The sequence below is a fragment of the Microcaecilia unicolor genome, chromosome 1 (genome assembly GCF_901765095.1).
Source record: "Microcaecilia unicolor chromosome 1, aMicUni1.1, whole genome shotgun sequence".
NCBI classification, from domain to species: Eukaryota; Metazoa; Chordata; class Amphibia; order Gymnophiona; family Siphonopidae; genus Microcaecilia; species Microcaecilia unicolor.
Window position 1 is genome coordinate 704,944,009 of NC_044031.1, and position 27,793 is coordinate 704,971,801.

At 43.7% G+C, this 27,793-nt stretch overlaps 1 protein-coding gene across 10 annotated transcripts in view; it reads right to left on the minus strand.

Annotated features, from left to right (window-relative positions):
* The window catches only part of TCF12 (transcription factor 12), a 762,188-nt gene that overhangs the window by 115,361 nt on the left and 619,034 nt on the right, over window positions 1-27,793 (minus strand). For all 10 annotated transcript variants that reach the window (XM_030189018.1, XM_030188990.1, XM_030189004.1 and 7 more), the window contains 3 exons: window positions 10,236-10,341; window positions 5,826-5,965; window positions 5,358-5,502 (listed from right to left, as the gene is read on the minus strand). In XM_030189018.1, coding sequence (XP_030044878.1) covers window positions 5,358-5,502; window positions 5,826-5,965; window positions 10,236-10,341 — 391 coding nt within the window. The remainder of the gene's footprint in view (window positions 1-5,357; window positions 5,503-5,825; window positions 5,966-10,235; window positions 10,342-27,793) is intronic.

Below are 27,793 nucleotides of genomic sequence, written 5' to 3' on the forward strand. Positions count from 1 at the left end.
CTGTGCTGACATTTACACTCAAAATCTGCTGAATTAGTTTAGATGCATCCATGCATATTTTCTAAAGTCTGTGCATAAACACTAACCCCTCCCCAACGCCACTCCCTGGGAAAACTTCCATTCCGTCTAGGTAAACTTGCATGTATATATGCTTTAGGCCTATTAAAAGGCCTGTTTACTGAAGTGTAAGCAATTACTGCATCAATTAGAATGCATGGTCCCTATTTGGCAGCCTGACCCTTAGTAATAGCACTGCAAGAGCTCAGAGGCATCAAAGGGCCACGAGCATCTGGGGACCCATCCCCCCCCCCCCAGTATCCATCAAGGAGACTTCCTGGTAAGTGCTGTGGAGATTGTAAGGGGGGAGGGCAATTCTTTGAGGCCACTCTTAGTATATTGCCAATAAGAAAACATCTGGATACATCTGTGTTACCAACTATGCACTTACCATATGGTAAAAAAGTATGTTCTTGTACAGTAACCGCATGGGCAGATGCTGGCCACCCCCCCCCCCCCTTTAGTTACTGAAGGCACCATGTGTTCATTTTTGCAGTTAATGCACCCACACAGTAAATACAAAACTTAAAGGCCTGTATACTAAAGCGTGGTAAAGTTTATCTGCACATCATGAGGTATTTTATGTTTAAATTTGTTTTATTTCCAATCTAAGTCAAATACAGCATTCAAATAAAGTAACTGAATCCAACAATACAAACCCAGACCAAGAGGCATTTCATAAAAGGCTCGCTCTATACATAAATGCACTGATATACTTATTTAAAAATTAAATTTTAAACACACATTCTTGGTTTCTTAAGACAAAGCAAATTATTACATTCTGACATGTAAACTACTATATACATGTTGGAAAGAAAATACTAGGCTGAGTCTGACCAAAGATCCACCCAGCCCAGCAACATGTCTCCAACAGCGGCAATTCTTTTTCCAGGTACCCAAAAGTTCCATATACGGTGATCGAACCCATTTGGAGACACTGCTGCTAGGAGATCTATACCCTACTGATCCAGAGGTAAGAGGTGGAGATACGGAAGCCTATTTGATTGAATTGTTCTTGGATCTGATCTCCAGAAACCTTTTGGACCACAGCTTTAAATAGCAGACTGGATCACATTCTCTGGGAAATAATTTCACAGTTTGAAAAAATACTTGTTTGTTTTTAATTTGCTACCAGTTCATTTTTTGGAGCAACCCTTAGACCTTGTAGTACCTGAAATAACCATTCCACACTATCATCATATCTCTCTCAGGTGTCTCTCCTCGAAGCTGAAGAGCCTTAGGGCCTCTGTAGCTCTTCTTAAGAGATTTTTCATTCCCTGTTGCCCTTCTCTGTACCGTTTTTAGTTATGCTATATATGTTTGCAGATGAAGCAACCAGAACTGCACACAGGATGTGTTCACACCATCTATCGATACAAAGGCACTATGAAATTCAGTTTTGTTTTTCATTCCTTTCAGAATACCTCCTGACATTTATTTGATTTGTTGACTGATACAGCACTCTAAGCCGACGACTTAATGTATTGCTCACAGTCACTCTAATGTTATTTTCCTGGGGAATAAATCCTAATGAACTTTCTTTCTTATGTGCAGCACTTTCAACTTGTCTACATTAAACTCCATCTGCCCTTGGAGTTTAATGTAGACAAGTTGAAAGTGCTGCACATAAGAAAGTTGGAAGTGCTGCCCTTCCAATGCTCAGTAAAATTCATCTTATAGATGGAAAAACATACAGTACATAACTTAATAGATACTGTATGTTTTATCATAATGACTTATTTAGATAGAAACACAGAAACATGATGGCAGATAAAGGTCAAAGGGCCCATCCAGTCTGCCTATCCACTGTAAACCCTAACTCTTCCTTTTCCTAAGGGATCCCAGTTGTTGGAGTTCTGCATGTTCAGAGGTCAGCATTCATAGGCAACTGCTCTAACCATTAGGCTATGGCTCTATCTTTTCAGAGGTCAGCATAAGTGGAATTTTTTTACCTGCAAGTTGTCTGAAAATTTGTCATTTCCTATAAATAAGTGAACAAGGCTGTGCATTATTGAATCTAATGAACCCTACAATTACAAAAACGACACAAAAATGTTACTAAATACATTGAGGACTTTAGAAATTGAAAATGCAATCTGGGACTCCAAGGACATTCGATTTTTGCATCAAGTGCTGAAGGATGGCACGCTTAAGACCTTTGACTCCCTGGCAATTGAATTCTACCTGCTGTACCAGGCGGTCTTTTCCTACCTGCAACTTCAGCACTACATTGCCTGGGAGAGGTCTACGAGACCCTAGTCACAGCACTGACCTTGGAGTTCCAATGTAAGGTGCTTTTAACTTTTCATTATTGCAACCTCAAAGATACTGTGGCATCACCGCACTTGGCTCATTTGCAACATGCCTGAGTGGCGGATATAGACTTCCAGCTGCCGGAGGGTAGCGCATTATCTGGACATATCCACATCTGGAGTCTTACAGATCATGTGCCATATTGGGAACTATAATACAAAATTAATTTACGACTACATTACTCTCCTCACCGTGCCTTTATTATGAAGATCTGCTCCTCCTCCGCCTGCCTTAAGTGTAAACAACTGAATGAATCCTTGGGCCATATCTTGTGGCCATGTCCTCAGACCCAATCTCTCTGAAGGCAAATATTGACCTTTGCCTCCAGAATCTGGAGTTTATCCATGCCAGCCTATCCTAACCTTATTCTCAGCATTGCTCTGTCTGTGCCCCTCCCCCCCCCATCGGCAGGGGGGGGGGGGGGGGGCAGCAAGATTTACAGTGGTGGAAATAAGTATTTGATCCCTTGCTGATTTTGTAAGTTTGCCCACTGACAAAGACATGAGCAGCCCATAATTGAAGGGTAGGTTATTGGTAACAGTGAGAGATAGCACATCACAAATTAAATCCGGAAAATCACATTGTGGAAAGTATATGAATTTATTTGCATTCTGCAGAGGGAAATAAGTATTTGATCCCCACCAACCAGTAAGAGATCTGGCCCCTACAGACCAGGTAGATGCTCCAAATCAACTCGTTACCTGCATGACAGACAGCTGTCGGCAATGGTCACCTGTATGAAAGACACCTGTCCACAGACTCAGTGAATCAGTCAGACTCTAACCTCTACAAAATGGCCAAGAGCAAGGAGCTGTCTAAGGATGTCAGGGACAAGATCATACACCTGCACAAGGCTGGAATGGGCTACAAAACCATCAGTAAGACGCTGGGCGAGAAGGAGACAACTGTTGGTGCCATAGTAAGAAAATGGAAGAAGTACAAAATGACTGTCAATCGACAAAGATCTGGGGCTCCACGCAAAATCTCACCTCGTGGGGTATCCTTGATCATGAGGAAGGTTAGAAATCAACCTACAACTACAAGGGGGGAACTTGTCAATGATCTCAAGGCAGCTGGGACCACTGTCACCACGAAAACCATTGGTAACACATTACGACATAACGGATTGCAATCCTGCAGTGCCCGCAAGGTCCCCCTGCTCCGGAAGGCACATGTGACGGCCCGTCTGAAGTTTGCCAGTGAACACCTGGATGATGCCGAGAGTGATTGGGAGAAGGTGCTGTGGTCAGATGAGACAAAAATTGAGCTCTTTGGCATGAACTCAACTCGCCGTGTTTGGAGGAAGAGAAATGCTGCCTATGACCCAAAGAACACCGTCCCCACTGTCAAGCATGGAGGTGGAAATGTTACGTTTTGGGGGTGTTTCTCTGCTAAGGGCACAGGACTACTTCACCGCATCAATGGGAGAATGGATGGGGCCATGTACCGTACAATTCTGAGTGACAACCTCCTTCCCTCCGCCAGGGCCTTAAAAATGGGTCGTGGCTGGGTCTTCCAGCACGACAATGACCCAAAACATACAGCCAAGGCAACAAAGGAGTGGCTCAGGAAGAAGCACATTAGGGTCATGGAGTGGCCTAGCCAGTCACCAGACCTTAATCCCATTGAAAACTTATGGAGGGAGCTGAAGCTGCGAGTTGCCAAGCGACAGCCCAGAACTCTTAATGATTTAGAGATGATCTGCAAAGAGGAGTGGACCAAAATTCCTCCTGACATGTGTGCAAACCTCATCATCAACTACAGAAGACGTCTGACCGCTGTGCTTGCCAACAAGGGTTTTGCCACCAAGTATTAGGTCTTGTTTGCCAGAGGGATTAAATACTTATTTCCCTCTGCAGAATGCAAATAAATTCATATACTTTCCACAATGTGATTTTCCGGATTTAATTTGTGATGTGCTATCTCTCACTGTTACCAATAACCTACCCTTCAATTATGGGCTGCTCATGTCTTTGTCAGTGGGCAAACTTACAAAATCAGCAAGGGATCAAATACTTATTTCCACCACTGTATTAGCTGGGCTGCTCTGATAGTGCTGAAAGGTGCTTCTAGCAGCCCGGCTCTCAGAGGACACTTCATCTGTTCAGTCATGGCAGGCAGCCATGATACACATCCTTACTATGGAGTGACACTACATTCAGGACCTGGCCTTGCCAGCGGGGCATGTCTGTTTTCTGAGAATGCCAAAGAACAGGCTGAAAAAGCATAGTTTAGAAGGATTTAAGATCAAGCCTGAAGCCATCACAGTGTTCCACAGTGTATATGATGCACCAGGGTTTGGTCTGCCAGTTTGCTCCTATGGAGAGCAGTATGGATGCAATAAGTTTGCCAGACAGCCTGAGTTTGACATCTAGTGGAGCTAATGGTGTGATTCTGGTTACTTTGTTCATCCTGGAATCAGAACATGATTTGACCCTAAAAATATATTCCACAGAAAGTCAGTTTCTATTTCATGGTGGTGAAGTGCTTGTATTCAATGATTTGTCTTTCTGCAACTCAATCTTCATGAAAAAAAAATATTTTATTAGACCCACATACAATTGCCTTGGATACAAGAATTTTTTTTCTCTAAAATTTCCTTTTCAGTGCATTCTTAAATACAAGGGGGAATGTTTATGCCTTTACTGATCCAGAACAGTCAACATTTTTCTTGCAGGGTAATCTTCCATCCCTGGTATGAGTTCTTCCATACTCGTCAATGAGGGGAGTGATGTATGGTTGTTGAATTTAGGATGCTGGTACATAATGCTCCTAATGTTATTGTTTTTGTTGTTGTCTTTCATTAGTGTTTTATTTTTGGCTTCTCTCCCTTTATTTTGTGGGCTTGGATGTTCATTTCTTGATGTTCAGATTTTCTTTCAAGTTATGTTGGTGTTCTTTTCTTGATTTGCTACTTCACCAGGGAGTGACTACTTTCTGTATGAAAATGAAATTGCACACTTTAAAAAATAAAGAAACACACTTACCCAGGAGACTGTCTGAGCCATTGATGGGAGGCGTGTGTGATGCAGCTACGTAAGGCGAACTACTGGTAGTGCCGCGATGGAAGCTGGACATTGGAGGAAGACTGGCATTCATATCTGTTGGGGAGACTGAATGCGGTGGGTAATTCTGAAACACAAACAGAGAAGATGCAAAAGAGAGGCTGCATTTTCTACAAATGGATATCAAAGCCTCCAGTAACAACAATAAAAATGATAAATACATGAGGATAGTGCTGAGAAATAATGCAGCTAGTAAACCACTAAGCACACAGTTGTTAAAATCTCAATCACTCAAATATTTAGCTTACCGTGCAAAAGAATATCTCATGGTGATCTATTCAAATTCTGGGAGAGACATTACAGGGTAAAACAGGGGGAAGTCGCACTTGAGAGAAGACAGCAACAAAACAGACACCAGCTAAATAAATATTTTCAGTTGTCAGATCTTACCAAGCGGTCATGTGTGTGCAGACTGCCATAACTGCTAGATTGCGATATGTGAGAAGAGGAGCTGCCCAAGAGTCCACCATAGCCAGGTTGGCTCATCCCATTGGATGAATTCCAAAGGTCCGAAGAGTTGTGAGTCCCATCTATAATGAAAAATGTTTTCTCTTTCATGCAATCAATAGAAATAAAATAAAATAAAACATAGAAAATAAAATAAGATGATACCTTTTTTATTGAACTTAATACATTTTTTTTATTAGCTTTCAAAGGTAACCCTTCTTCAACAGATCAGAAATAAACAAATGTTGATAAATAACAGTATATATAAATGAAACATAAAAGCATTCCAGTAACAGTCTCACAGGATGAGGGGAGGGTGGGGTGGGTTAGGTGAAAGACACGGAGAGCTGGGTTGGCGAGGGACAGGGAGAAAAGCATGGTGAAAAGAGGGTGACAAAGCAGTAGAATTTTATGGTTTATAATGGGCTAGAAAACCCAGATCTTTGTTAAGTCCTGTCTGGTGGGGTGTCTCTTTCATGCAAGAAATTAGTCCGTACTCCTTCTGCCGAGGAGCAGAGCTAACAACTTAAGATTTAACTGGAAAATTACCACATGGTCCACTCACTCTGCCCACTTCTGTCTGCCTGTGACCTCACAGGTCTTGATTTTTTGGACTTCTTCCTTCCTCTCTTTTCCACCACTAAGATCCTTCTGCATTTGCCCCAAGCATTCTTGGATTCTTCCACTATTTCAACTCCAATGACCTCTGCTGAAAGTCTGGTCCAGGTGTCCACAAACATCTCAGTGAAAAAGTACTTTGCTATATTGCTTTTGAATTTCCCCCTGATTAAAATGCTCAAGATGGTGTATTCTATGGAAAATGCTTTATTCCAATACTTTCCAGAAGCTTAGGAGATTTTGAAATGGCTGCATCATATGTCTCCCTTTTCTTTTTTCTTCTAAAAGAGCATACAATTTCAAACAATCTAGCTCACTTTTTACACCAGCACCATTTTGCAACATTTCATAATTTCCTCTACTGCCCACTGTGGCTATATTTAAAGAAACCAAGGCTTTGCAGCTGAAACACAATACACCCACAGCTGAGAAAACACCAAGTTTGTCTGCTAATTATAAAGAGATTTAACATGGTCTGATTTGTATAGAATGGGATGGTTAAAATCAAAAGTATAACCAAAAATAAGTTGAAATTGGGCAAAGGAATATGCACTATAAATATACAGCAAAAAGAAAGTGCCCATTCATAATGGGAAATGTATATAATCTGAAACGCTGCCCGGTCTCAAACTGCACAAGTATGAGCAGTCACTGTTTTATCACTCAAGAAGTACAGCTTGTATTGTAACACACATTAAATATACTGAGACTTCCTGTCACACTGCTTTGTATATTCCCAGGCATGGTAGTGGGTTTACTAGGTAACCAGTCACACTGCTCTATGAGCAGTTTTACAGTTTGTTAACAGATGTAGCACAGATTTCCCAACCAAAAGTTATCAATCAGCACATATCATATATTTTCCATTCTGTACAACCTCTAAAAATAAATACAAAAAAATTCAAGAAAATAAAATTTCCTGTTATTTTCTAAGTTTCTTCCAAACCTTGAGACCCTTTTACTAAGCTACGCTCAGTGCTTTTGTAGTGCATGGGTTTCCTGCATGCTGCGGCCACTTTCAGTGTGGCAGTAAAATGCCTACATTTGTATATTTTCCTGTAATGGCCACGTGCTAATTTCCACAATTATCGCATGGCCATTACCGCGGATGCCCCTATTGCCACCTATTTACTAGGTGATAAGGAGGGGCATAATGGAACAGAAACGCCTATCTCCATGGGCGTTTATCTCCGAGAACGGGTCCGTGAAGGGGCGGGGCGGATCGTATTTTTTAAAAGAAAAAGACGCCCATGTTTTATTCGTCAAGGTGTGAGCTGGGCGTTTTTGCTTTTCAGCGATAATGGAATATGAAATCGCCCAGCTCAAAAACGAATAAATCCAAGGCATTTGTTCGTGGGAGGGGCCAGGATTCATAGTGCACTGGTCCCCCTCACATGCCAGGACACCAACCGGGCACCCTAGGGGGCACTTTTACAAAAACCAAATAAAAGGTAAAAGAGCTCCCAGGTGCATAGCACCCTTCCCTTGGGTGTTGAGCCCCCCAAATCCCCCTCAAAACCCACTGCCCACAAGTCTACACCATTACTATAGCCCTAAGGGGTGAAGGGGGACACCTACATGTGGGTACAGTGGGTTTGGGGGGGTTGGACGACTAGTAGCACTAAGCAGCACAATTGTAACAGGTAGGGGGGGGGATGGGCCTGGGTCCACCTGCCTGACGTCCACTGCACCCCCTAACAACTGCTCCAGGGACCTGCATACTGCTGCTTGGGAGGAGGGTATGACATTTGAGGGTGAAAGTAAAAAGTTGTGAAACATCATTTGTTGTGGTGGGAGGGGGTTAGTGACCACTGGGGGAGTCAGGGGAGGTCATCCCCGACTCCCTCTGGGGGTCATCTGGTCATTTAGGGCACTTTTGGGGGCCTTATTCGTCAAAAAACAGGGTCCAGGAAAAGTGTCCTAAATTCTAGCTCAAAACTGTTCCAGTATCGGCGAAGGGCGCCCATCTCTGTTCGCCCGATAACCACGCCCCAGTTCCGCCTTCGACACGCCTTCGATACGCCCCCGTCCACTTTGTCCGCATCCGCGACGGAGTGCAGTTGAAAGCGTCCAAAGTTCGGCTTTCGATTATACCGCTTTATTTGTTTTTGTGAGAAGAACGCCCATCTCCCGATTTAGGTCGGAACTTGGGCGTTATTCTCGTTCGATTATAAGCTGGAAGGGCTCCCATGATACTCCAGCGTTAATCGGGCAGCATGTGGCAATGTACCCATGCTACCCGATTAGCACAGGGCACACCTACTCTCCGCCCACAGACACGCCTCCTGCGTGCTGATTGGCACACTACAAAGGGATGCCTCAGTGGGTCCCACAGCAGTGCTTTTTGGTGTGCGGTAGTCATGCACTAGTGCCTACCATGGCTAAATAAGGCTCCCTTTGTTTTATAGTGGCAATCTGAGGCATGCTCATATTATTTGGTAGTTAAAAATAACATACATCTTAAAACAGAGGCACTAGCAAAAGTATTTTCAAAGGTATCAATTTTTTGTTTGTTAATTGGTTGTTAAAAATCATTAAGATCTCTAACTTTTGTTTTGATTTATAATCAAATTCCTTAGAATATTTAAGGGATCTAAGCTTTTAAAATTCTTTCTATCTAGCTCCCCACTGCATACACATATTTTATTTTCATGCTTTATGAAACAGATTTCATAAAGCATGAAAATAAAAGTGGAGGAGTGGCCTAGTGGTTAGGGTGTTGGACTCTGGTCCTGGGGAACTGAGGAACTGAGTTCAATTCCCACTTCAGGCACAGGCAGCTTCTTGTGACTCTGGGCAAGTCACTTAACCCTCCATTGCCCCAGGTACAAATAAGTACCTGTATATAATATGTAAGCTGCACTGAGCCTGCCATGAGTGGGAAAGCGCGGGGTACAAATGTAACAAAAATAAAAAAATCTAAAATCATGAGAAAGATAACAGAAAAAAAAGACCCAAAGAGGGAGTAACAGAACCAAGGACCCTAGCAATTTGGCTATAGCTAATGCTGCTGTTTTAACTAGGGATGCAAATCAACTCTTTTGTTCAGTTCTGTAGACAGAAACTTATTGAATTTGTCTTAATTACTGTATAATCTTTAAGCCCCTATATATGAAAAGACAAGGAAATCTGCTTCATAGAAACATAGCAAAATGTAGACGGATAAAGATATGGCCTACCCAGTTTGCCCAACCATGTCATCTACTCTCCCTTTCACTCCCTTAGAGATCCTACGTACTTCTTCCAAGCTCTCTTGAATTCAGATACTGTTTTCATCTCCACCACGTCCACCGGGAGACCGTTCCATGAATTTACCACCCTTTCAGTGAAAAAGTATTTCCTCAGGTCACTTCTGAGTCTAACCCCTTTCACCTTCACCCTAAGCCCCCCATTTGAAAGAGACTCGCCTCCTGTGCATTTATGCCACATAGGTATTTAAATGTCTCTATCATATCTTCCCTCTCCCACATTTCTTCCAAAGTATACATATTGCGATCTTTAAGTCTGTCCCCATATGCTTTATGATGAAGACCACTGACTTATTTTAGTAGCCTTGGATGATACCCTTTAATTGAAGCTAGCAGTTCATAAAATGGACATGTAAATCAAACCATGCATTAACTCCATCATGGCAACGTAACCCCCTATCCCCTCACCCCCCCCTAATCTATCTGACCAGCTAGTAGAAAAGGCGGTTGTACAAAGATGAATGCTGTATTTATCATGTCCACCTACCTTGCATAAAGAAAGTGCTAGCAAACATACTGCTTGGTGGTTTAGGTGATGGGTAGCTTGGAGATTCCCTGTTGAAATCATCGGAATTTGGAGAAGGTGCATATACCTAAAATAGTGATGAGTAATAAATGGAGTTTAATGACAATGTAACATATGGCCTACAGAACAGCCCTGTACACAATAGAACAGAAAACAAGCTTAACACCCCTGAATTACTGAGAACAATAAAGTGTGTTCTGGAGGTGATGAAGGGAAAGGGATTTAGCTTACACCTTAGTTCAAGCAAGTTACATTCAGATACAGAAGGTACCAGCACACCAACCACACACTATGGGTGTAATTTTATAACAGGGTGTGTTTGTATGAAATGGCCAGAAACGTTGTCTAGAATTAGGTAGGCAAGATAAGTGCCTATATGCCTTTATAAACTAGGCTTGCAAAGTGAAATCTAGTAGCGCACAAAGGAAGCAAGTTATCAAAGTGGGCTACTGTTTAGATGCTACTTTACTGTTAACCCTAGGAATTAGTAACTAGGTCTTGCTGCATAAAATGGGACCTGTGCTAAAACAGATTGAGTTAGTGGTAAAATAACATACCTTAACAGTAGCTCATGCTGATACTACACCCCAAAGTCTCTTGCATAAACTTATACTTGCTCCAAAGAAACTGTAGGTGTGTGCATACATGTGTACTTTATACAATATGGATGTCCACTGCCGATCGACCTCGGCTCCACCCAAATTATGTCCCCAGGAATGCCTATGCACAGGTTGCATAAAAGGAGTTGTGCCTACTTTTCACATGTGTAGCTCTGCATGCAGATTTATAAAAGCCATTTCCCATGTGTAAAATAAACTTTATATGTGGAAACAGTGGTGTACCAAGGGCGGGGAAGTGGGGGCGGTCCACCCCAGATGTCAACAGGTGAGAGGCTGCTCCGCTGGCGCCATAGTCCCCACCTGCCTACCAGCTCCGTCGACAGACAACCCTCTTCTGGCACCCGGCCGGCACCCAGCCTTTAAAAAAAAAAAAATCTGTGAAGCGCCTCACATCTGCTCTACATGTAAAAGAAGCAAATCACCTCGTTGCGTTGGCCCTTCCCTCACTGTGTCCCGCCCTCTGATGTAACTTCCTATTTCCGCGAGGGTGGGACACAGTGAAGGAAGGGCCGACGTGACGAGGCGATTTGCTTCTTTTACATGCAGAGCAGACGCGAGGCGTTTCACGCATTTTTTTAAATGCTGGGTGCCGGGTGGCAGGAGAAAAGGGTCGTCTGTTGACGGAGCTGGTAGGCAGGTGGGGACTGGGTCTGGGAGGGGGGGCTCAGATGGGAGAAGGGGCCTGGAGCTGGAACTGGGATCTGAGAAGGGGGCAGGAGGGAGAATGGGGCCATGTCTGGGGCAGGTGGGAGAATGGGTCTGGGGCTGAAAAGGGGGGCCCTAATGCAAGGCATATGGATGAAGGGGAATGGAACTGGGGGCTGAAAAGGAGGGTATGTGGCATAAGGGGGCTAGTACTGGAACTGGGGGCTGAAAAGGGGCAGGGGATGAAACTGTGGGGACTGGGGGCTGAAAAGGGGACAAGGAGAAGTGGCTGGGGTGAAGCTCGGAACTGGTGGGCGAAAAGGGCTGGGGTTGAAACTGAGGACTGAAAAGGGGACAGGGAGAAGTGGCTGGGGGCTGAAGTTCAGGACTGGTGGGCGAAAAGGGCTGGAGTTGAAACTGGGGACTGGGGGCTGAAAAGGGGACATGGAGAAGTGGCTGGGGACTGAAGATAGGGACAGGTGGGAGAAAAGGGCTGGGGCTGAAACTGGGGACTGGTGGGATAGTGGGGCTCAAACTGGGGACTGGTGGGATATTAGGGCTCAAACTGGGGGCTGAAAAGGGGGGCAGGTGGGAGATATGGGCTGGGGCTGGAACTAGGGGCAGGTGGGATAATGGGGCTGAAACTGGGGGCAGAGAGAGAGGGGACAGATCCTGGATGGAAGGGGGAGCGAGAGGGAGGGCAGACCCAGGATGGGGGAGCGAGAGGGAGGGCAGACCCTGGATACATTGGAGAGGGAGGGCAAATGATGGATTGAAGAGGCAGAAAGGGCAGTCAGTGGATGGAAGGGATAGAAAGGGCAGACAGTGGATGGAAGGGAGAGAGAGGGCAGGCAGATTTGGATGGAAGGGGGAGAGAGAGAGGGCAGACATTGGATGGAGGGGACAGCAGAGAGGGCAGACAGTGGATGGAAGGGGCAGGGAGACAGGGCAGACATTGGATGGAGAGAGAGCGAAGACAGATTCTGGATGGAGGGAAGACAGTGAAAAGAAGACGAGGAAAGCAGAAACCAGAGACAACAAACTGTAAATAAAATATATATTTTTATTTTTTTGCATTAGGATAAAGTAGTATTGTAGATGTGTTAATAAATGTTTATAAAAAAAAAATAACATGTAAATAAGGTAATCTTTTATTGGACTAATTTTAATACATTTTGACTAACTTTCGGACAACAAAACCCCCTTCCTCAGGTCAGGATAGGATACTGTAACAGCACTATACTGTATTGACCTGAGGAAGGAGGTTTTGGTCTCTGAAAGCTAAATGTATTAGTCCAATAAAATGGTATTATTTTATTTGTTTTATTTCTATTTGTTAATTTGTAAAGTGGTGATTGGTATTTGTTAGTTTTTTCAAATTTACATCTGCTGTCTTTATATTTTGCACAGCACTAGGGGACATTTTCTGTTTCTGTGGTATTGCACTGTATGCAGAGTCTGGCATCTTGGGGGTTTCAGTTTAGTTTTTGTCTAAATAGAAAGTTTATTATTACCTATTCTATAGTGGATTAGGGTGTATCTGTGTTTGTGAAAAAGACATGGCTTTCAGTTGGCATTGACTATGCAGGATCGAAGATCTGTACTATTCTGTCTGGTTTCATTTTACAGTAGGTGAATTGATGTTCTAGTGCTCACTGTAGTGTTTAAGATGCTTTCCTTTTCCTTTTGTGACTCGTACAAATTACTGCTTATGGTATGGTAGAACTGCTCTATAGGTCCTGATGTTTTGTATTTATGGTATGCCTAGTACTAGATTTTGGAAGGGGGGGGGGGGGTAAAAATGACCAGCCCTGGGTGTCAACTACCCTAGGTACGCCACTGTGTGGAAAAAAAGCTTTATAAAATCACCCCTTTATCTTCTTTCCAGTGGCATGTGAAGGCCAATCATATTGAGAGTCAACAGTGACCAGGCAAAATCAAAACTCATGAGCAGCGCTTCAGACCCAAGTTTGGAATTTTAAAACCAACCTGCTCAAATTGTTGCAATATTTAGAAACATCAACCATGGCCTTTTTGAGAAATATGTGTGGAAATCTCTTTTTAAATTATGAATGGAGTGCACAGTCTATTCAGAAACCTACTGCATTGTAGGACTACCAAAAGACAGATTAAAAAAAAAAAGGGACTAATCTAAAGGCCAGATCCTGCTGAGTGATCTTAAACTTCAAACAACCTTTCGAGTTTCATGCAGCTTACAAAAAAAATTATAATAATAAAAAAGAACTAATCTTGATTTAGATATGTTAGTGATAGAAGGAAGTGCAAAAATGGTATTACGAGACTCAAAAGTGAAGGGGAAGAATATGTAGAAGCTGAAAAGACAAGGTGGAATTGAATAACAAATATTTCTGTTCTGTGTTCACAGCTGGAGGGGTGGTAGTCCTTGAATGATATTCAGAGGACTGTGGTCATGAGGAGTTGGCTAAACTAAAGGTGGACAAAGTGATGGGGCTGGATGGTATGCATCCAAAGGTACTGAAGGAACTTAGGGAAGTTCAAGCGGTTCTGCGGACTGACCTTTTCAATGCTTCTCTAGATTCGGGAGTGATCCTGGATTAGAGGACCCTCAGCAACATGGCTTCACTAGAGCCTGGTCTTGTAAGACAAGTCTGATTAATTTCTTTGACTGGGTGACCAGAGAGTTGAATCGAGGGAGAGTGCTAGATGTGGTGTATTTAGATTTTAGAAGGCCTTTGACATGGTCCTGCATAGATGACTAATAAATAAATTGAGTGCATTCAGTATGGGCCCTAAAGTGACTGACTGGAAAGTGAAAGAGGGTAGTGATAAATGGAGCTCATTTTGAGGAAAAGGGTGTTACCAGTGATGTGCCGCAGGGGCTGATTCTTGGGCTGGTTCTTTTTAACAATTTTGTAAGGGATATTGCAAAACAGCAGTCTGGTAAGGTTTGCCTTTTTGCAGATGATACCAAGATCTGCAATAGGGCAGACACCCTTGAAAGTGGAATGGTCTGGAATTTGGCAGCTAAAATTTAATGCTTAAGGGTCATGCATTTGGGCTACAAAAACCGAGGGAACGGTACAGTTTAGGGAGTGAAGAACTTTTGTGCATGAAAGAAGAGCGGGATTTGGGTGTGATCATATGTAATGATCTTACGGTGGCCAAACAGGTAGAAACAGTGATGACGAAAGCTAGAAGAATGCTTGGGTGCAAAGGGAGAGGAATTGCCAGTAGGAAAAGGAGGTGATGATGCTCCTGTATAAGACTCTGGTAAGACTTCATTTAGAAGACCACACCTTCAAAAAGATATAAACAGGATGGAGAGCTACTAAAATGGTCAGTGGTCTTCCTCATAACGCATATGAGGACACGCTTAAAAATCTCAGTATGTATACTTTGGAAGAAAAGCAGGAGAGGAAAGATATGATAGAGACATTTAAATACCTATGTGGCATAGGTGCAAAGGAGGCAAGTTTAATTTAAAGGAAGCTCTGAAACAAAGGGGCATAGGATGAAGGTGAAGGGACTTAGAAATAACCCGAGGAAATACTTCTTCATGGAAAGGATGGTGAATTAGTGGAATGGCCTCACGGTGGAAGTGGTGGAGATGAAAACAGTATCTGAATTCAAGAGAGCTTGGGTCAAGCACATATGATCTCTAAGGGAGTGACAGGGAGAGTAGATGGCATGGATGGGCAGACTGGAGAGGTTATATGGTCTTTATCTGACTACATTTTTTAAAGTTTTATTAAGGGAACTTCAGTTCCCCTTGGCAAACCCTTATTTCAGAAAATCACAGTACAAAATATTTTGAATGGGAAAGTGACCAATATTCTCAACATTCTGAAAACATATAAGGAAGCAAAATAAAGATAATGATCACAAACAGTCAGCACAGTCCCTCTGAAGAGAGGTTACCGAAGCTGGCAGTTCTTTGACTCATGCCACAGAGCTGTTGGCTGCAATGCAGTAGACTTGAGTTTGACTTGGATATCTGTCAGTGTTTGACTTGGGCCAGATGAGCCACACAGATGTGCTTGATGCCAGGGAGGCAGGGCAGGAAGGTGGGCCATCATGGCTATGACAGCCCATAATGGCCAGAAAAAGCAATGCTGAGGAATTGCTTTGAAGGAGACCTCCTTCCAGGCCTTGCATCTAGTGAGTCTTGCCTAGGCATGCCATCTGTGGCTGGAAAAGGGTGGATCAAAGAAGGAAATAAATGAAATGTGTCTGCACAAATAGACTGGCGAAAAGAGAGGTGTGGCATCAGCCTAAATTTATGTTCTGTGAGTGCATTTAATCACTCTAATCATTCACACATTCAACATGGAGTGGCCTAATGGTTAGTGTAGTGGGATGTGAACTTGGGGAACTGGATTCAATTCCCGCTGCTGCCTAATGTTCAGCAGTGGGTTGAGATCCTGGGGAATCAGGTTCAATTCCCTCTGCAGCTCTGTGTGACCCTGGGCAAGGCACTTAACCCTCTAATGTCCCGAGTACAACAGTAGTACAATGTACTACTTAGATTTTGAGCCCACTAGAGACAGACCCTGTACCTGTAAAATGAACTGTAAACTGCTTAGGTCTAAGCGATATATAAATACTTGAATGAATATAAAAAAACTTGACAGTAAACCTGAATCAACTACTTGTGCTTTTACCAACATGAAATCAGTAAATCATCATATGCCATAACTAATGGTTAACCAATCTTCATAAGCATAAAAAAAACACATTACAATACATAACCAAGAATGGCCTGGACATGCACTAATGGATGCAAACATCTGAGAACAAAAACATAAAATTATTCTCTACATTCCACTCAGTAGCGTTATTTTTTTTTTTTAACAGCTCGCCTAACTTCACACCACTTTTCAAGGGAAAGGGCAAGCATATCCTTCCTTTGAAAATTATCCCACAGAAAATAGGCACAGTTACCATGCAAATGCTCACAAAGTTACAAACAAATTTTGAAAATCCAAAAGCCTGTACATAAGTTCAACATCCGCCCCCTGGAAGAACCTTTGCTTCCCATGCATAAAAGAAATGTGCAAAATGGCATTATGGAGGTAATTTCCTAACAGGGCAAACAAGGTGTCTATATTACACCTGTTTTCTAAAGGCTCAAAACATTAGTGTAATTGCAGCATCAAACTCAAAACATTTAGTAAAGCGGTATGTGTATATTAGAGGACCATAATAAAACAAGCTATAGACTATCATGCTTATTTTCAAAAGAGAAGGACGCCCATCTTTTGACACAAATCGGAAGTTGGGCGTCCTTCTCACAGGGTCGCCCAAATCGGTATAATGGAAAGCCGGTTTTGGGCGTCCTCAACTGCTTTCTGTTGCGGGGATGACCAAAGTTCCCAGGGGTGTGTCGGAGGCGTAGCGAAGGCGGGACTTGGGTGTGCCTAACACATGGGCGTCCTCGACCCATAAAGGAAAAAAATAAGGGCGTCCCTGACGAACACTTGGACAACTTTACCTGGTCTTTTTTTTCTTACGACCAAGCCACAAAAAGGTGCCCGAACTGACCATATGACCACTGGAGGGAATCGGGGATGACCTCCCCTTACTCCCCCATTGCTCACTAACCGCCTCCCACCCTCAAAAAAAATTTTTCTTAAATATTTTTTGCCAGCCTCAAATGTCATACTCAGGTACATCACAGCAGTATGCATGTCCCTGGAGCAGTTTTAGTGGGTGCAGTGCATTTCAGGCAGGCGGACCCAGGCCCATACCCCCCTATCTGTTACACTTGTGGTGGTAAATGTGAGCCCTTCAAAACCCACCCAAAATCCACTGTACCCACATCTAGGTGCCCCCCTTCACCCATAAGGGCTATGGTAGTGGTGTACAGTTGTGGGGAGTGGGTTTTGGGGGGCTCAGCACCCAAGGTAAAGGAGCTATGTACCTGGGAGCTTTTTCTGAAGTCCACTACAGTGCCCCCCTAGGATGTCCGGTTGGTGTCCTGGCATGTCAGGGGGACCAGTGCACTACGAACACTGGATCCTCCCACGACCAAAGGGCTTGCATTTGGTTGTTTCTGAGATAGGCGTCCTTAGTTTCCATTATCGCCGAATATCAGAAACGACCAAGTCTAAGGACAACCATCTCTAGGGACGACCTAAATGTCAAGATTTGGGCGTCCCCGACCATATTATCGAAACGAAAGATGGACTCCCATCTTGTTTCGATAATACGGGTTTCCCCACCCCTTTGCAGGACGTCCTGCGAGGATGTCCTCAGGAAAACTTGGGCGCCCCTTTCGATTATGCCCCTCTATGTGTGAGAAAGGCTCCATCATCACAAGCAACTTTATAGTTCCAAATTATGTATATTTTATAATCCCACAACTTGAACTATTTGATTTAAGATAGTATGGTGGACCACTCAATACCACTGACCTATTTTTGATTGATTGTTTTCTAAAGGTGACATAGGTGTCTATATGACTTTATAAAACATGTTCCTACAATGACTCTCAATAGTTCACAAATCCTGTAAAGGTGTGTGCACACTCACAAATTTTATATAATACATACTTATACTGCAACTTCACCCCAGCTCTGCAAACACTTATAAGCCATCTGGGCACACATACTCATACATGTGTATTCAGCCATGTGATTTTTATAATAGAACTTTTCTGAGTGTAAACAACATTATAAAGCATTTTCCACATGTAGCATATCGTCTACAAATATATACTCTTAGTTAGTTGATTTGAGTCAACGGGGGCACCTGGTTTATATTGCAAAGGCAACGTATGTGCCTTTGTTCCGTAATAAAACAACCTCAAGAAAGACAGGTAAATACATTTCCACCTTCTCTGAGGCAGATATAATTGTGTTATAGAAAGGACAGGCACATATGCATGAATTTTATAATGCATGCATATTAAGTACCACTTTGCCTATCATCTGCCCCTGGGAACACCATGAGACGTAGTTTCAAAGCACTTAGACTTACAAAGTTATATGGAGGGTATAAAGTTATACTCGTCTTGATTATTGTAACCTACTTCTCACCGGCCTCCCTCTTAGCCATTTCTCTCCTCTTCAATCAATCCAAACTCTGCTGCGCGACTCATTTTCCGCCAAACTCGCTATGACCACATTAGCCCTCTCCTTAAGTCACTTCACTGGCTCCCTATCCGTTTCCGTATTCAGTTCAAACTTCTCCTATTGACCTATAAGTGCATTCACTCTGTCGCTCCCCAGTACCTCTCCACTCGAGTACTCCGTTCTGTAGATAAATCTCTCTTATCTGTCCCTTTCTCCTCTACTGCTAATTCAAGACTCCGTTCCTTTTGTCTCGCTGCACCTCACACCTGGAATGGTCTTCCCGAGCCTGTGCATCTGGCCCCGTTTTTGGCCGTTTTCAAATCAAAACTCAAAACCCACTTCTTTACCACTGTTTTTGACTCCTAACTTACTTGCCCTGTCCTTTATCCTCACCTCTCTATTCCCTTACCCTTAATTGTTCTGTCTGTGTACTGTCTTATTTAGATTGTAAACTCTTTGAGCAGGGATTGTCTTTGTGTATGGTGTACAGCGCTGTGTATGCCTTGTAGCACTATATAAAGGATAAGTAGTAGTAGTAGTAGAGGGGCATTTTCGATATCACCTCTAAGTCCAACTTTGGACATTCTGCTAAAAACAGAAAAATGTCTCCCCCCCCTCCCGAAAATGGCTATTTGCTAGATGTTTTTGTTCTCTGTGCGTTTATCTGTTTGGTCCATTTTGGGGAAAAAAAAAAACCCCAACAAAAATATCCAAGTGAAAAACACACAAAATCAAGCCAATGGGATATAAGAGGAGCCAGCATTCTTAGCAGACTGGCCAAACAGACATCCCACGAAAGCAATGGGGCACCCAAAGAGCACTGCTGTGGACTTCGAATAAATGCTCCCAGGTACACATATCACCATTGCTCCCTTATCTTGTCTGCTGAGCCCCCCCCCAAAAAAAAACCCACTACCCTCAACTGTACACCACTACTATAGCGCTTATGGGTGAAGGGGGCACCTAAATGTGGGTACAGTAGGACTCTCATGAATTTTGGAAGGTTCACAGTTTCCACCACAAATGTAACAGGTAGGGGGAGGTACAGGCCTGGGTCCACCTGTCTGTAGTGCACTGCATCTACCACTAGACTACTCTAGGGACCTGCATCTGCTCTAATGGACCTGAGTATTACATCTGAGGCTGGCCCAGAGGCTGGTAAGTAATGTTTTAAATCACATTTTTTGGGGGGTGGGAGGAGTTCAGTGACCACTGGGGGAGTAAGGGGAGGTCATCCCTGATTCCCTCCAGTAATCATCTGATCATTTTTGTGCCTTATTCATTATAAAAATAGGTCTAGCTCAAAACATCTTAGTTTTAGTTCTGGACGTTTTTTTGTTCCATTATAACTGAAAAATGTCCAAGTGTTAGGAATGCCCAGATACCACCCTTTAAGACGCCCCTGACATGCTTCCTTGTGATTTAAATGCACTTCTGAAGGATGTCACAGAAAAACATCTAAAAATTGGTTTTGAAAATACCAATTTGGATGTTTTGTGAGAAAAATGTCCAAATGAAGATGTATGCCACTTTTTGGACCTTTTTCTCTTTTGAAAATGAGCCCTGTAGTAACCTATAGAACTTTATAATTCTAAGTGCTTTGAAAATGAACCCCCAAGTATGTCACATAAAAGTAGGCCTTATGTTTTTGTGTATCTACTTTTTGTATGTGTATAACCACAAGCAATTTTAAAAGAACCTACCTCAATTCTAAAACATTTGTCAACATGCTCATGTCCCTTACAAAACTACCCTCTTAAAATCCAAGCAATTTTATAACAAGCTATTTCCATGGAAAACCACTGCTTTATTAGTGGAAAGGGCTTTCAAAATTACCTAAAACTAATATTCCTCAGGTGCAGATAGGCTAGAATTGCTACTAAACTTTTACAAAAAATCCACTGCCTCAAAATGATCATCTAAGTACATGTAGTGCAGTCTGATATACAGCAGGGAAAAGGCCTCAAAGAGCTTACAGATATTAAATCTGTCTGTTAAAGCTAAATCGGATCACAAGATCCTGCCTTCATCATTGGCCAAAAACCCTAGTACATCATAGGGTTTTTGGCCAATGATGAAGGCGGGATCTTGTGATCCGATTTAGCTTTAACAGACAGATTTAATATCTGTAAGCTCTTTGAGGCCTTTTCCCTGCTGTATATCAGACTGCACTACATGTACTTAAATGATCATTTTGAGGCAGTGGATCTTTCAAAATTACCCCCAACTGTATTACACCTAAATAAAAACTGAAAATATCTCAATTCAATTTCCCCTCATTTTGGACATATAACATTGCAGCTGCATTTAATTGAGACAGTCATCTAGCTATCACCATGCAAGATGAAGATTTACACTGTTTTACATTTCTACATCCTATAATTAATGGATGTCAAGAAACTATACAAAACCATTGCATGGGCACTTGCATCTGAAACCAGATTTTGCTTGTTTTGTTTTTGTTTTTGAATCTTATAACCATCATGTGCAGAAACATAGCTGCAATGTTATTAAGTTGCATTTGTGCCAGCCTAGAATTTTAGGATCAAAGATTTCTTGCGGCAAAACACAAGTGATGTGGTCTCAAAGGCTTTATTAACTCCAGATGTCGGGAAATAGTTGGCCAGTTCCATAAAAAGAGCAAGTCTCTTTAAGTTACAATCAGGACTGCCCACAAATTAAAACCAGACCTCTTATGTCATCTGATCACCTGCAGATGCATGACAAGGGTTTTTTTTTTTTTCCGGCCTATGACTTCATCTTCAGTTTTATTTCATGTTACTACAAACATTTTTAAAAATAGTTCCTGAGATTAGGTTTTGATTAGCAGTGGTAATAATTTGGAGTAGCTAAATATTTGATAATATTAGAAGACTCTTAAATGTTGACATACTTGAGTGAATATCTGTCACTTCTGTGACTAATGAAATACAAGTTACATTTAAAAGAAATTATACAGATTGTACAGGAACCTTAGCTTAGAGATTTTATGGTAGCATATTTTTCCCAGGAATTTATCAGTATTTATTGTGAGAAAAACAAATCCAGGAGAAATATCAGTGGAATAAGTGACTCACCATTTTCCAGGTAAATATCAGAATTTAGTGTAGCTAGCCAGATGATAACATTTTCCCTTGTCTCAACTGTTTACTTTGGTATACAGTATACCAAAATCACATAATTAACATTTGCAGAGAAAAGGTAGGTCTTTTAAATGGCCTAACCATGCTCATTCACATTCCCTCTTCTGTGCACCCTCATTTTATTTTTGCTCTCCGCACCATCCAGAGCCCCCACTGCTTTTCTCTGTTCTCAATCCCACTCTCATCCCATGTACACATCCCTCCTCTCTCCATTCTCTATTTCCAACAGTCTCTTTTATTCCTTTCATTCTCAGCAGTCACTCACTCGCTCTCTAAGGGGTCCTTTTACTAAGGTGCGGTGGAAAATGGCCTGCAGTAGTGCAGACGCATGTTTTGGGCGCATGCAGAATTATTTTTTAGCACACCTGTAAAAAATTCAAAATGAAAATTGCCACATGTCCATTTTGGGTCTGAGACCTTACTGCCAGCCATTGATCTAGAGGTAATGTCTCACACAGTAACTGGGTAGTAATGACCTATGAATGTCAAATGCCACTTGACGCGCACCAGAAAATAAAAAATATTTTTCGGTGTGCGTTGCCAAAAATGAAATTACTGCAAGTGCCACACGGTAGCCAGGTTGTAATTCGGAATTGGCGAACGTAGGCACTTACGTGGCTTAGTAAAAGAGCTCCTCAATTTCCCACGTGTCACTCTCTAAATACTCTTAGCAGCAATCTCTCTGTCCCCTAAAGTCACTTTTCACTCCCATCTCTAACAGTGATAAGTACATAAACATTGCTGTACTGGGCCAGTTCAAGTCACATCACAAGTACCTGGCAGATCCCAAAAGAGTAAGCAGTCCATCTTAATAATGGTTTATGCACTTTCCTTTCAGGAACGTGTCCAAACCTTTTTTAAATTCTACTATGCTAATGGCAATTTACCACAGTCTGTGGCAATGAATTCCAGAGGTTATCTATACATTGGGTGAAAAAATATTTTCACTGATTAGTTTTAAATGTGCTACTTATTAATTTCAATGCATGCCCCCTAGACTTTGCACTTTTGGAAAGAGTAAACAAGGGAATGGGACTTGATATACCGCCTTTCTGTTGTTTTTGCAACTACCGTATTTTTCGGACTATAAGACGCACCGGACCATAAGACGCACCTAGGTTTTAGAGGAGGGAAATAGGAAAAAATTTTTTTTCCTTTTTCCCTCCTCTAAAACCTAGGTGCTCCGGTGCGTCTTGTCCGAGTTCGGGATCGCCCTCCCCTACTCACGTCACGTGATGTTCTCTGGTGGTCTAGTGATGTCGGGGCAGGAAAGAGCCCCCTCTTTCCTGCCCAGCGCGCTGCTCTCCGTCCTCCTGTATGCTGCCTGACGGTCTCGGCGAGATTCAAAATGGCCACCGAGACTTCAATTCTCAGCGGCCATTTTGAATCTCGCCGAGACCGTCAGGGAGCATACAGGAGGACGGAGAGCAGCGCGCTGGGCAGGAAAGAGGGGGCTCTTTCCTGCCCCGACGTCACTAGACCACCAGGGAACATCGCGTGATGTGAGTAGGGGAGGGCGATCCCGAAATCGGACCACGCTACCTTCGGACTATAAGACGCACCCCCCATTTTCCTCCCAAATTTGGGGGAAAAAAGTGCATCTTATAGTCCGAAAAATACGGTACATTCAAAGCGGTTTACATAGTATATACAGGTACTAATTTGTACCTGGGGCAATGGAGGGTTAAGTGATTTGCCCAGAGTCAAAAGGAGCAGCAGTGGGAATCAAACCCAGTTCCCCAGGATCAAAGTCTGCTGAATCTATTCATTTCACTCCACTCATGATTTTATAAATCTCTATCACGTCTCCCATCAGCAGTCTCTTCTCTAAGCTGAAGAGCCCTAGCCTCCTTACCCTTCCCTCACAGGGAAGTTGTTTCATCCCCTTAATCATTCTGGTTGCCCTTCTCTGTACATTTTCTAATTGAACTATACAGTGCTTTTTTTGTAGAAAAAAAGGTGCCGGTACTCATTATGGGCGGGGTCACCACATATGGCTCCACCCCTATGATAGCCACACCCACATTAACCACACCCCCTATACCAGCCATGGCGCAGATAAACAGACATCATTGAAAATATTACAGTACTATAGGAGAAAAAAATAACGTGATTTTTTTCATTATAAATAATCTCTGTAAGCTCTTACAGCTCCAGTATACCCAGTGCAAAATAAGACAGCCAATGTAAATTCTCAAATTGGACATATTACAAACATTAAAATGAAAATAAAATGATTTTTTTCTACCTTTGTTGTCTGGTGACTGTTTTTCTTTCCATATTGGTCCCAGTCTGTGATTCTCCTTTCCTTTATTTTCGCTTAACTCTTCTGTGCCATTTGTCATTTTTGTCTCCTTTTTCTTTGCTTTCTTCAATATTTTTCAGGCTCTCTCTCTGTCCAGATTTAATTCATTCTTACTATCCATTCTTTAATTTCCTTCATCTACCTGTGGCTTTTCATCTTTTCCTCACCCTTGTTCTCCCCATGCCCCTTCCTCTTATTCTCCAGTCTTTCTCTATTCCCCTTTTCCATCCAGCAGCTCTGCTTTCTCTCCCCATCCTTCCAGTGTCTCCCCTATTTCTTTCTGCATTCTTCCATCCAGCGTCTTCCCTCTTTCTCTCCTTATCCTTCCGTTTTCCCTCTCTCTCTCCCCATCCTTCCATCTGTTTTTCCCTCTCTCTCCCCATCCTTCCATCTGTTTTTCCCCCTCTCTCTCCCCATCCTTCCATCTGTTTTCCCTCTCTCTTTCCCCATCCTTCCATCTGTTTTTCCCTCTCCCCAATCCTTCCATCTGTGTTTTTCCCTCTCTCTCCCCATCCTTCCATCTGTTTTTCCCCTCTCCCCAATCCTTCCATCTGTTTCCCCTCTCTCTCTCCCCAATCCTTCCCTCTGTTGTTTTCCCTCTTTCTCTCTCTCCCCAATCCTTCCCTGTTGTTTTCCCTCTTTCTCTCTCTCTCCCCATCCTTCCATCTGTTTTTCCACTCGCTCCCCAATCCTTCCATCTGTTTTTCCCCTCTCTCTCCCCATCCTTCCATCTGTTTTCCCCTCTCTCCCCATCCTTCCATCTGTTTTCCCCTCTCTCTCCCCAATCCTTCCCTCTGTTGTTTTTCCTCTCGCTCCCCAATCCTTCCCTCTGTTGTTTTCCCTCTTTCTCTCTCTCCCCCAATCCTTCCCTCTGTTGTTTTCCCTCTCTCTCCCCAATCCTTTCCTTTGTTGTTTTCCCTCTCTCTCTCTCTCTCTCTCCCCAATCCTTCCCTCTGTTGTTTTCCCTCTTTCTCTCTCTCCCCAATCCGTCCCTCTGTTGTTTTCCCTCTTTCTCTCTCCCCAATCCTTTCCTCTGTTGTTTTCCCTCTTTCTCTCTCTCCCCAATCCTTCCCTCTGTTGTTTTCCCTCTTTCTCTCTCCCCAATCCTTTCCTCTGTTGTTTTCCCTCTTTCTCTCTCTCCCCAATCCTTCCCTCTGTTGTTTTCCCGCTTTCTCTCTCCCCAATCCTTCCCTCTGTTGTTTTCCCTCTCTCTCCCCAATCCTTTCCTTTGTTGTTTTCCCTCTCTCTCTCTCTCCCCAATCCTTCCCTCTGTTGTTTTCCCTCTTTCTCTCTCTCCCCCAATCCTTCCCTCTGTTGTTTTCCCTCTTTCTCTCTCTCCCCAATCCTTTCCTCTGTTGTTTTCCCTCTTTCTCTCTCCCCAATCATTCCCTCTGTTGGTTTCCCTCTCCCTGCCAAGTTTCCCGCGAAGGCGCGAAGTCGCGATGCACGCGGCACCAGCCCCTATTTCTGGCCGCTGCTGCTTCTCCTGTTGAGCAGCAGCGGCCGCTACACAAAGAAAAACAAGATTTAAAAAAAAAATTGAAACCTGGCTGAACGCGGCACCCCGGCACTGTAGACAGCTATTAGGCATTGACTGTTGCCCTGCAGCCGCTCCTCCTCTTGCCTCTACGTCACTGCCCCTGGAGGAAGACCCCGGAGGAGCGCAGTGACGTAGAGGCAAGAGGAGGAGCGGCTGCGGGGCAACAGCCAATGCCTAATGGCTGTCTACAGTGCCGGAGTGCCGCGTTTCAGCCAGGTTTGAAGTTTTTTAAAAATCTTTTTCTTTGTGTAGCGGCCGCTGCTGCTCAACAGGAGAAGCAGCAGCGGCCGGAAATGGGGGCTGGCACTGCGTGCGGGACATGGACTCACGGGGCGGGGGGAGCAAAAAAAAAAAAGGTGCCGGTACGCCGTACCGTTGCGTACCGGCACAAAAAAAGCACTGGAACTATATCTTCAGATGCGGTGACCAGAATTGCACTCTCTCTCAATCCCCCCTGAACACCTTCAGTCATTTATATTCCCCTCCACAATCTAGGGCAGTTATATCCTCACTCATACCAAGTATCTTTTTTATACTATTCTAAGTCGGCAACTAAAGGCAGCGTCTATCTTCTCTTCTAAGGGCCTGCACAGCCAAAGACAATGTTTTTTTTTTCTTTTTAACTCTTCAGTAGGAGAGGTGCCCCAGTCTTGGTGGCGTGAGAGGATGCAGTGGGGTTCCACAGCTGGCTGACGAGGTGTCAAGGCTGACAAAATTTAGGCACTGTAATGATCTACACTAAGCGCAAATTCTATAACAGCAGTTGTGCGTGCAACTGCCATTATAGAATACTCAAGGGTACAACGGTAGCTGTAATACCTTTAAAACCAGCGTACAAATGAAATGAAGTCAGTGCTGCATGCTTCTAAATTGAGTTAAGTAACCACTTTTTTGTTCATTATTGCTGTGAGGATTTTTTGAAATTATAAATTAGATTCAGAGTGCTGAAATAAATGATGTTTTGATAGGCAGGATGTTTTGATAGTACTGACAAATGATTGAAAAATATATTTGAGAAGGTTTGGACTTGGGACAGCTGTGCACTATGAGAGGTTTATTAACCTACTAGTAAAAAAAGGCCCGTTTCTGTTACAAATGAAACGGGTGCTAGCAAGGTTTCCCCCCCCCCCCTTTGCCCATCACCCGACCGCCCTACCCCGGCGCATCACCATGCCCCTCCCCCCGCGCCTTCATGGACCCCCTCGCCACCCGCAACCGCGAATCCTAACGGTGGCCGGCCCCTGCTGCTTCTCCTTTTGAGCAGCAGGAGCCGGTAGATAAAGAGAAGAAAAAAAAACTGTCGCAAAACGCACCTCCGTAGAGAACCGTCTCAGATTGGCAGACGTCTCTGCAGGCGCTCCTCCTCTCCCCTCTGACGTCTGTGCGTTCCTCCGGGGTCTCCCTGCAGGGGCAGTGACGTTGAGGGTAGAAGAGGAGGAGCGGCTGCAGAGACGTCTGCCAATCTGAGATGGTTCTCTACGGAGGTGCGTTGTAGGAGATTTTTTTGTTGTTGTTGTCTTTATGTACTGGCTGCTGCTGCTGAATAGGAGAAGCAGCAGCGGCAAGACAGAGTTTCTATTAGCGGTTGCGGGTGGTGAGGCAGTCAATTGGGGGGGAGGGGCTTGGTGATGCAGTGGGGGGGAGGGGTCGGGTGATGCGGTGAGGAGGGAAGGGGGTAGGGGGCAGGGCTTCCTGATTTTGCGTCGCACTGGGGTTGTTCAGGTGAAGGGGGGACAGTTAGAGGTCTCTCGCAGGCACCCCCCCCCCCCCTGCCCTTCATTATGGAAGGTTTTTTTTATTTTTGTTACACTTGTACCCCGCGGTGTCCCACTCATGGCAGGCTGGTACTTATTTTTACCTGGGGCAATGGAGGGTGTGTAGCGATTCCTAGTCAGGGGGAGGAGTACTCCCCCTGCCTGGTTCGTTGTTTGTTGGAGGGGGTTGCAGTCCCTTCACTTTCTGTGTTCCGCCCTCGACGTCATGACGTGAAGGTGGGGCATAGAGACGGTGATTTGGAAGGCTTCACCACCATGAACTAACAAACTGTTTAGGGATAACTTCAGCAGGTTGTCTTCAGAACATTGAGGTAGCGTTTTATGTCCAGATGGGACGTGGCTTGGGGCATGGCTGAGGGCGGGTCTATGAGTTAGGGTGAGTGCTCCTGATAGCCTAGCCTAAGAAGACTACAGGAGTTGAAGACCATAGGAGTTC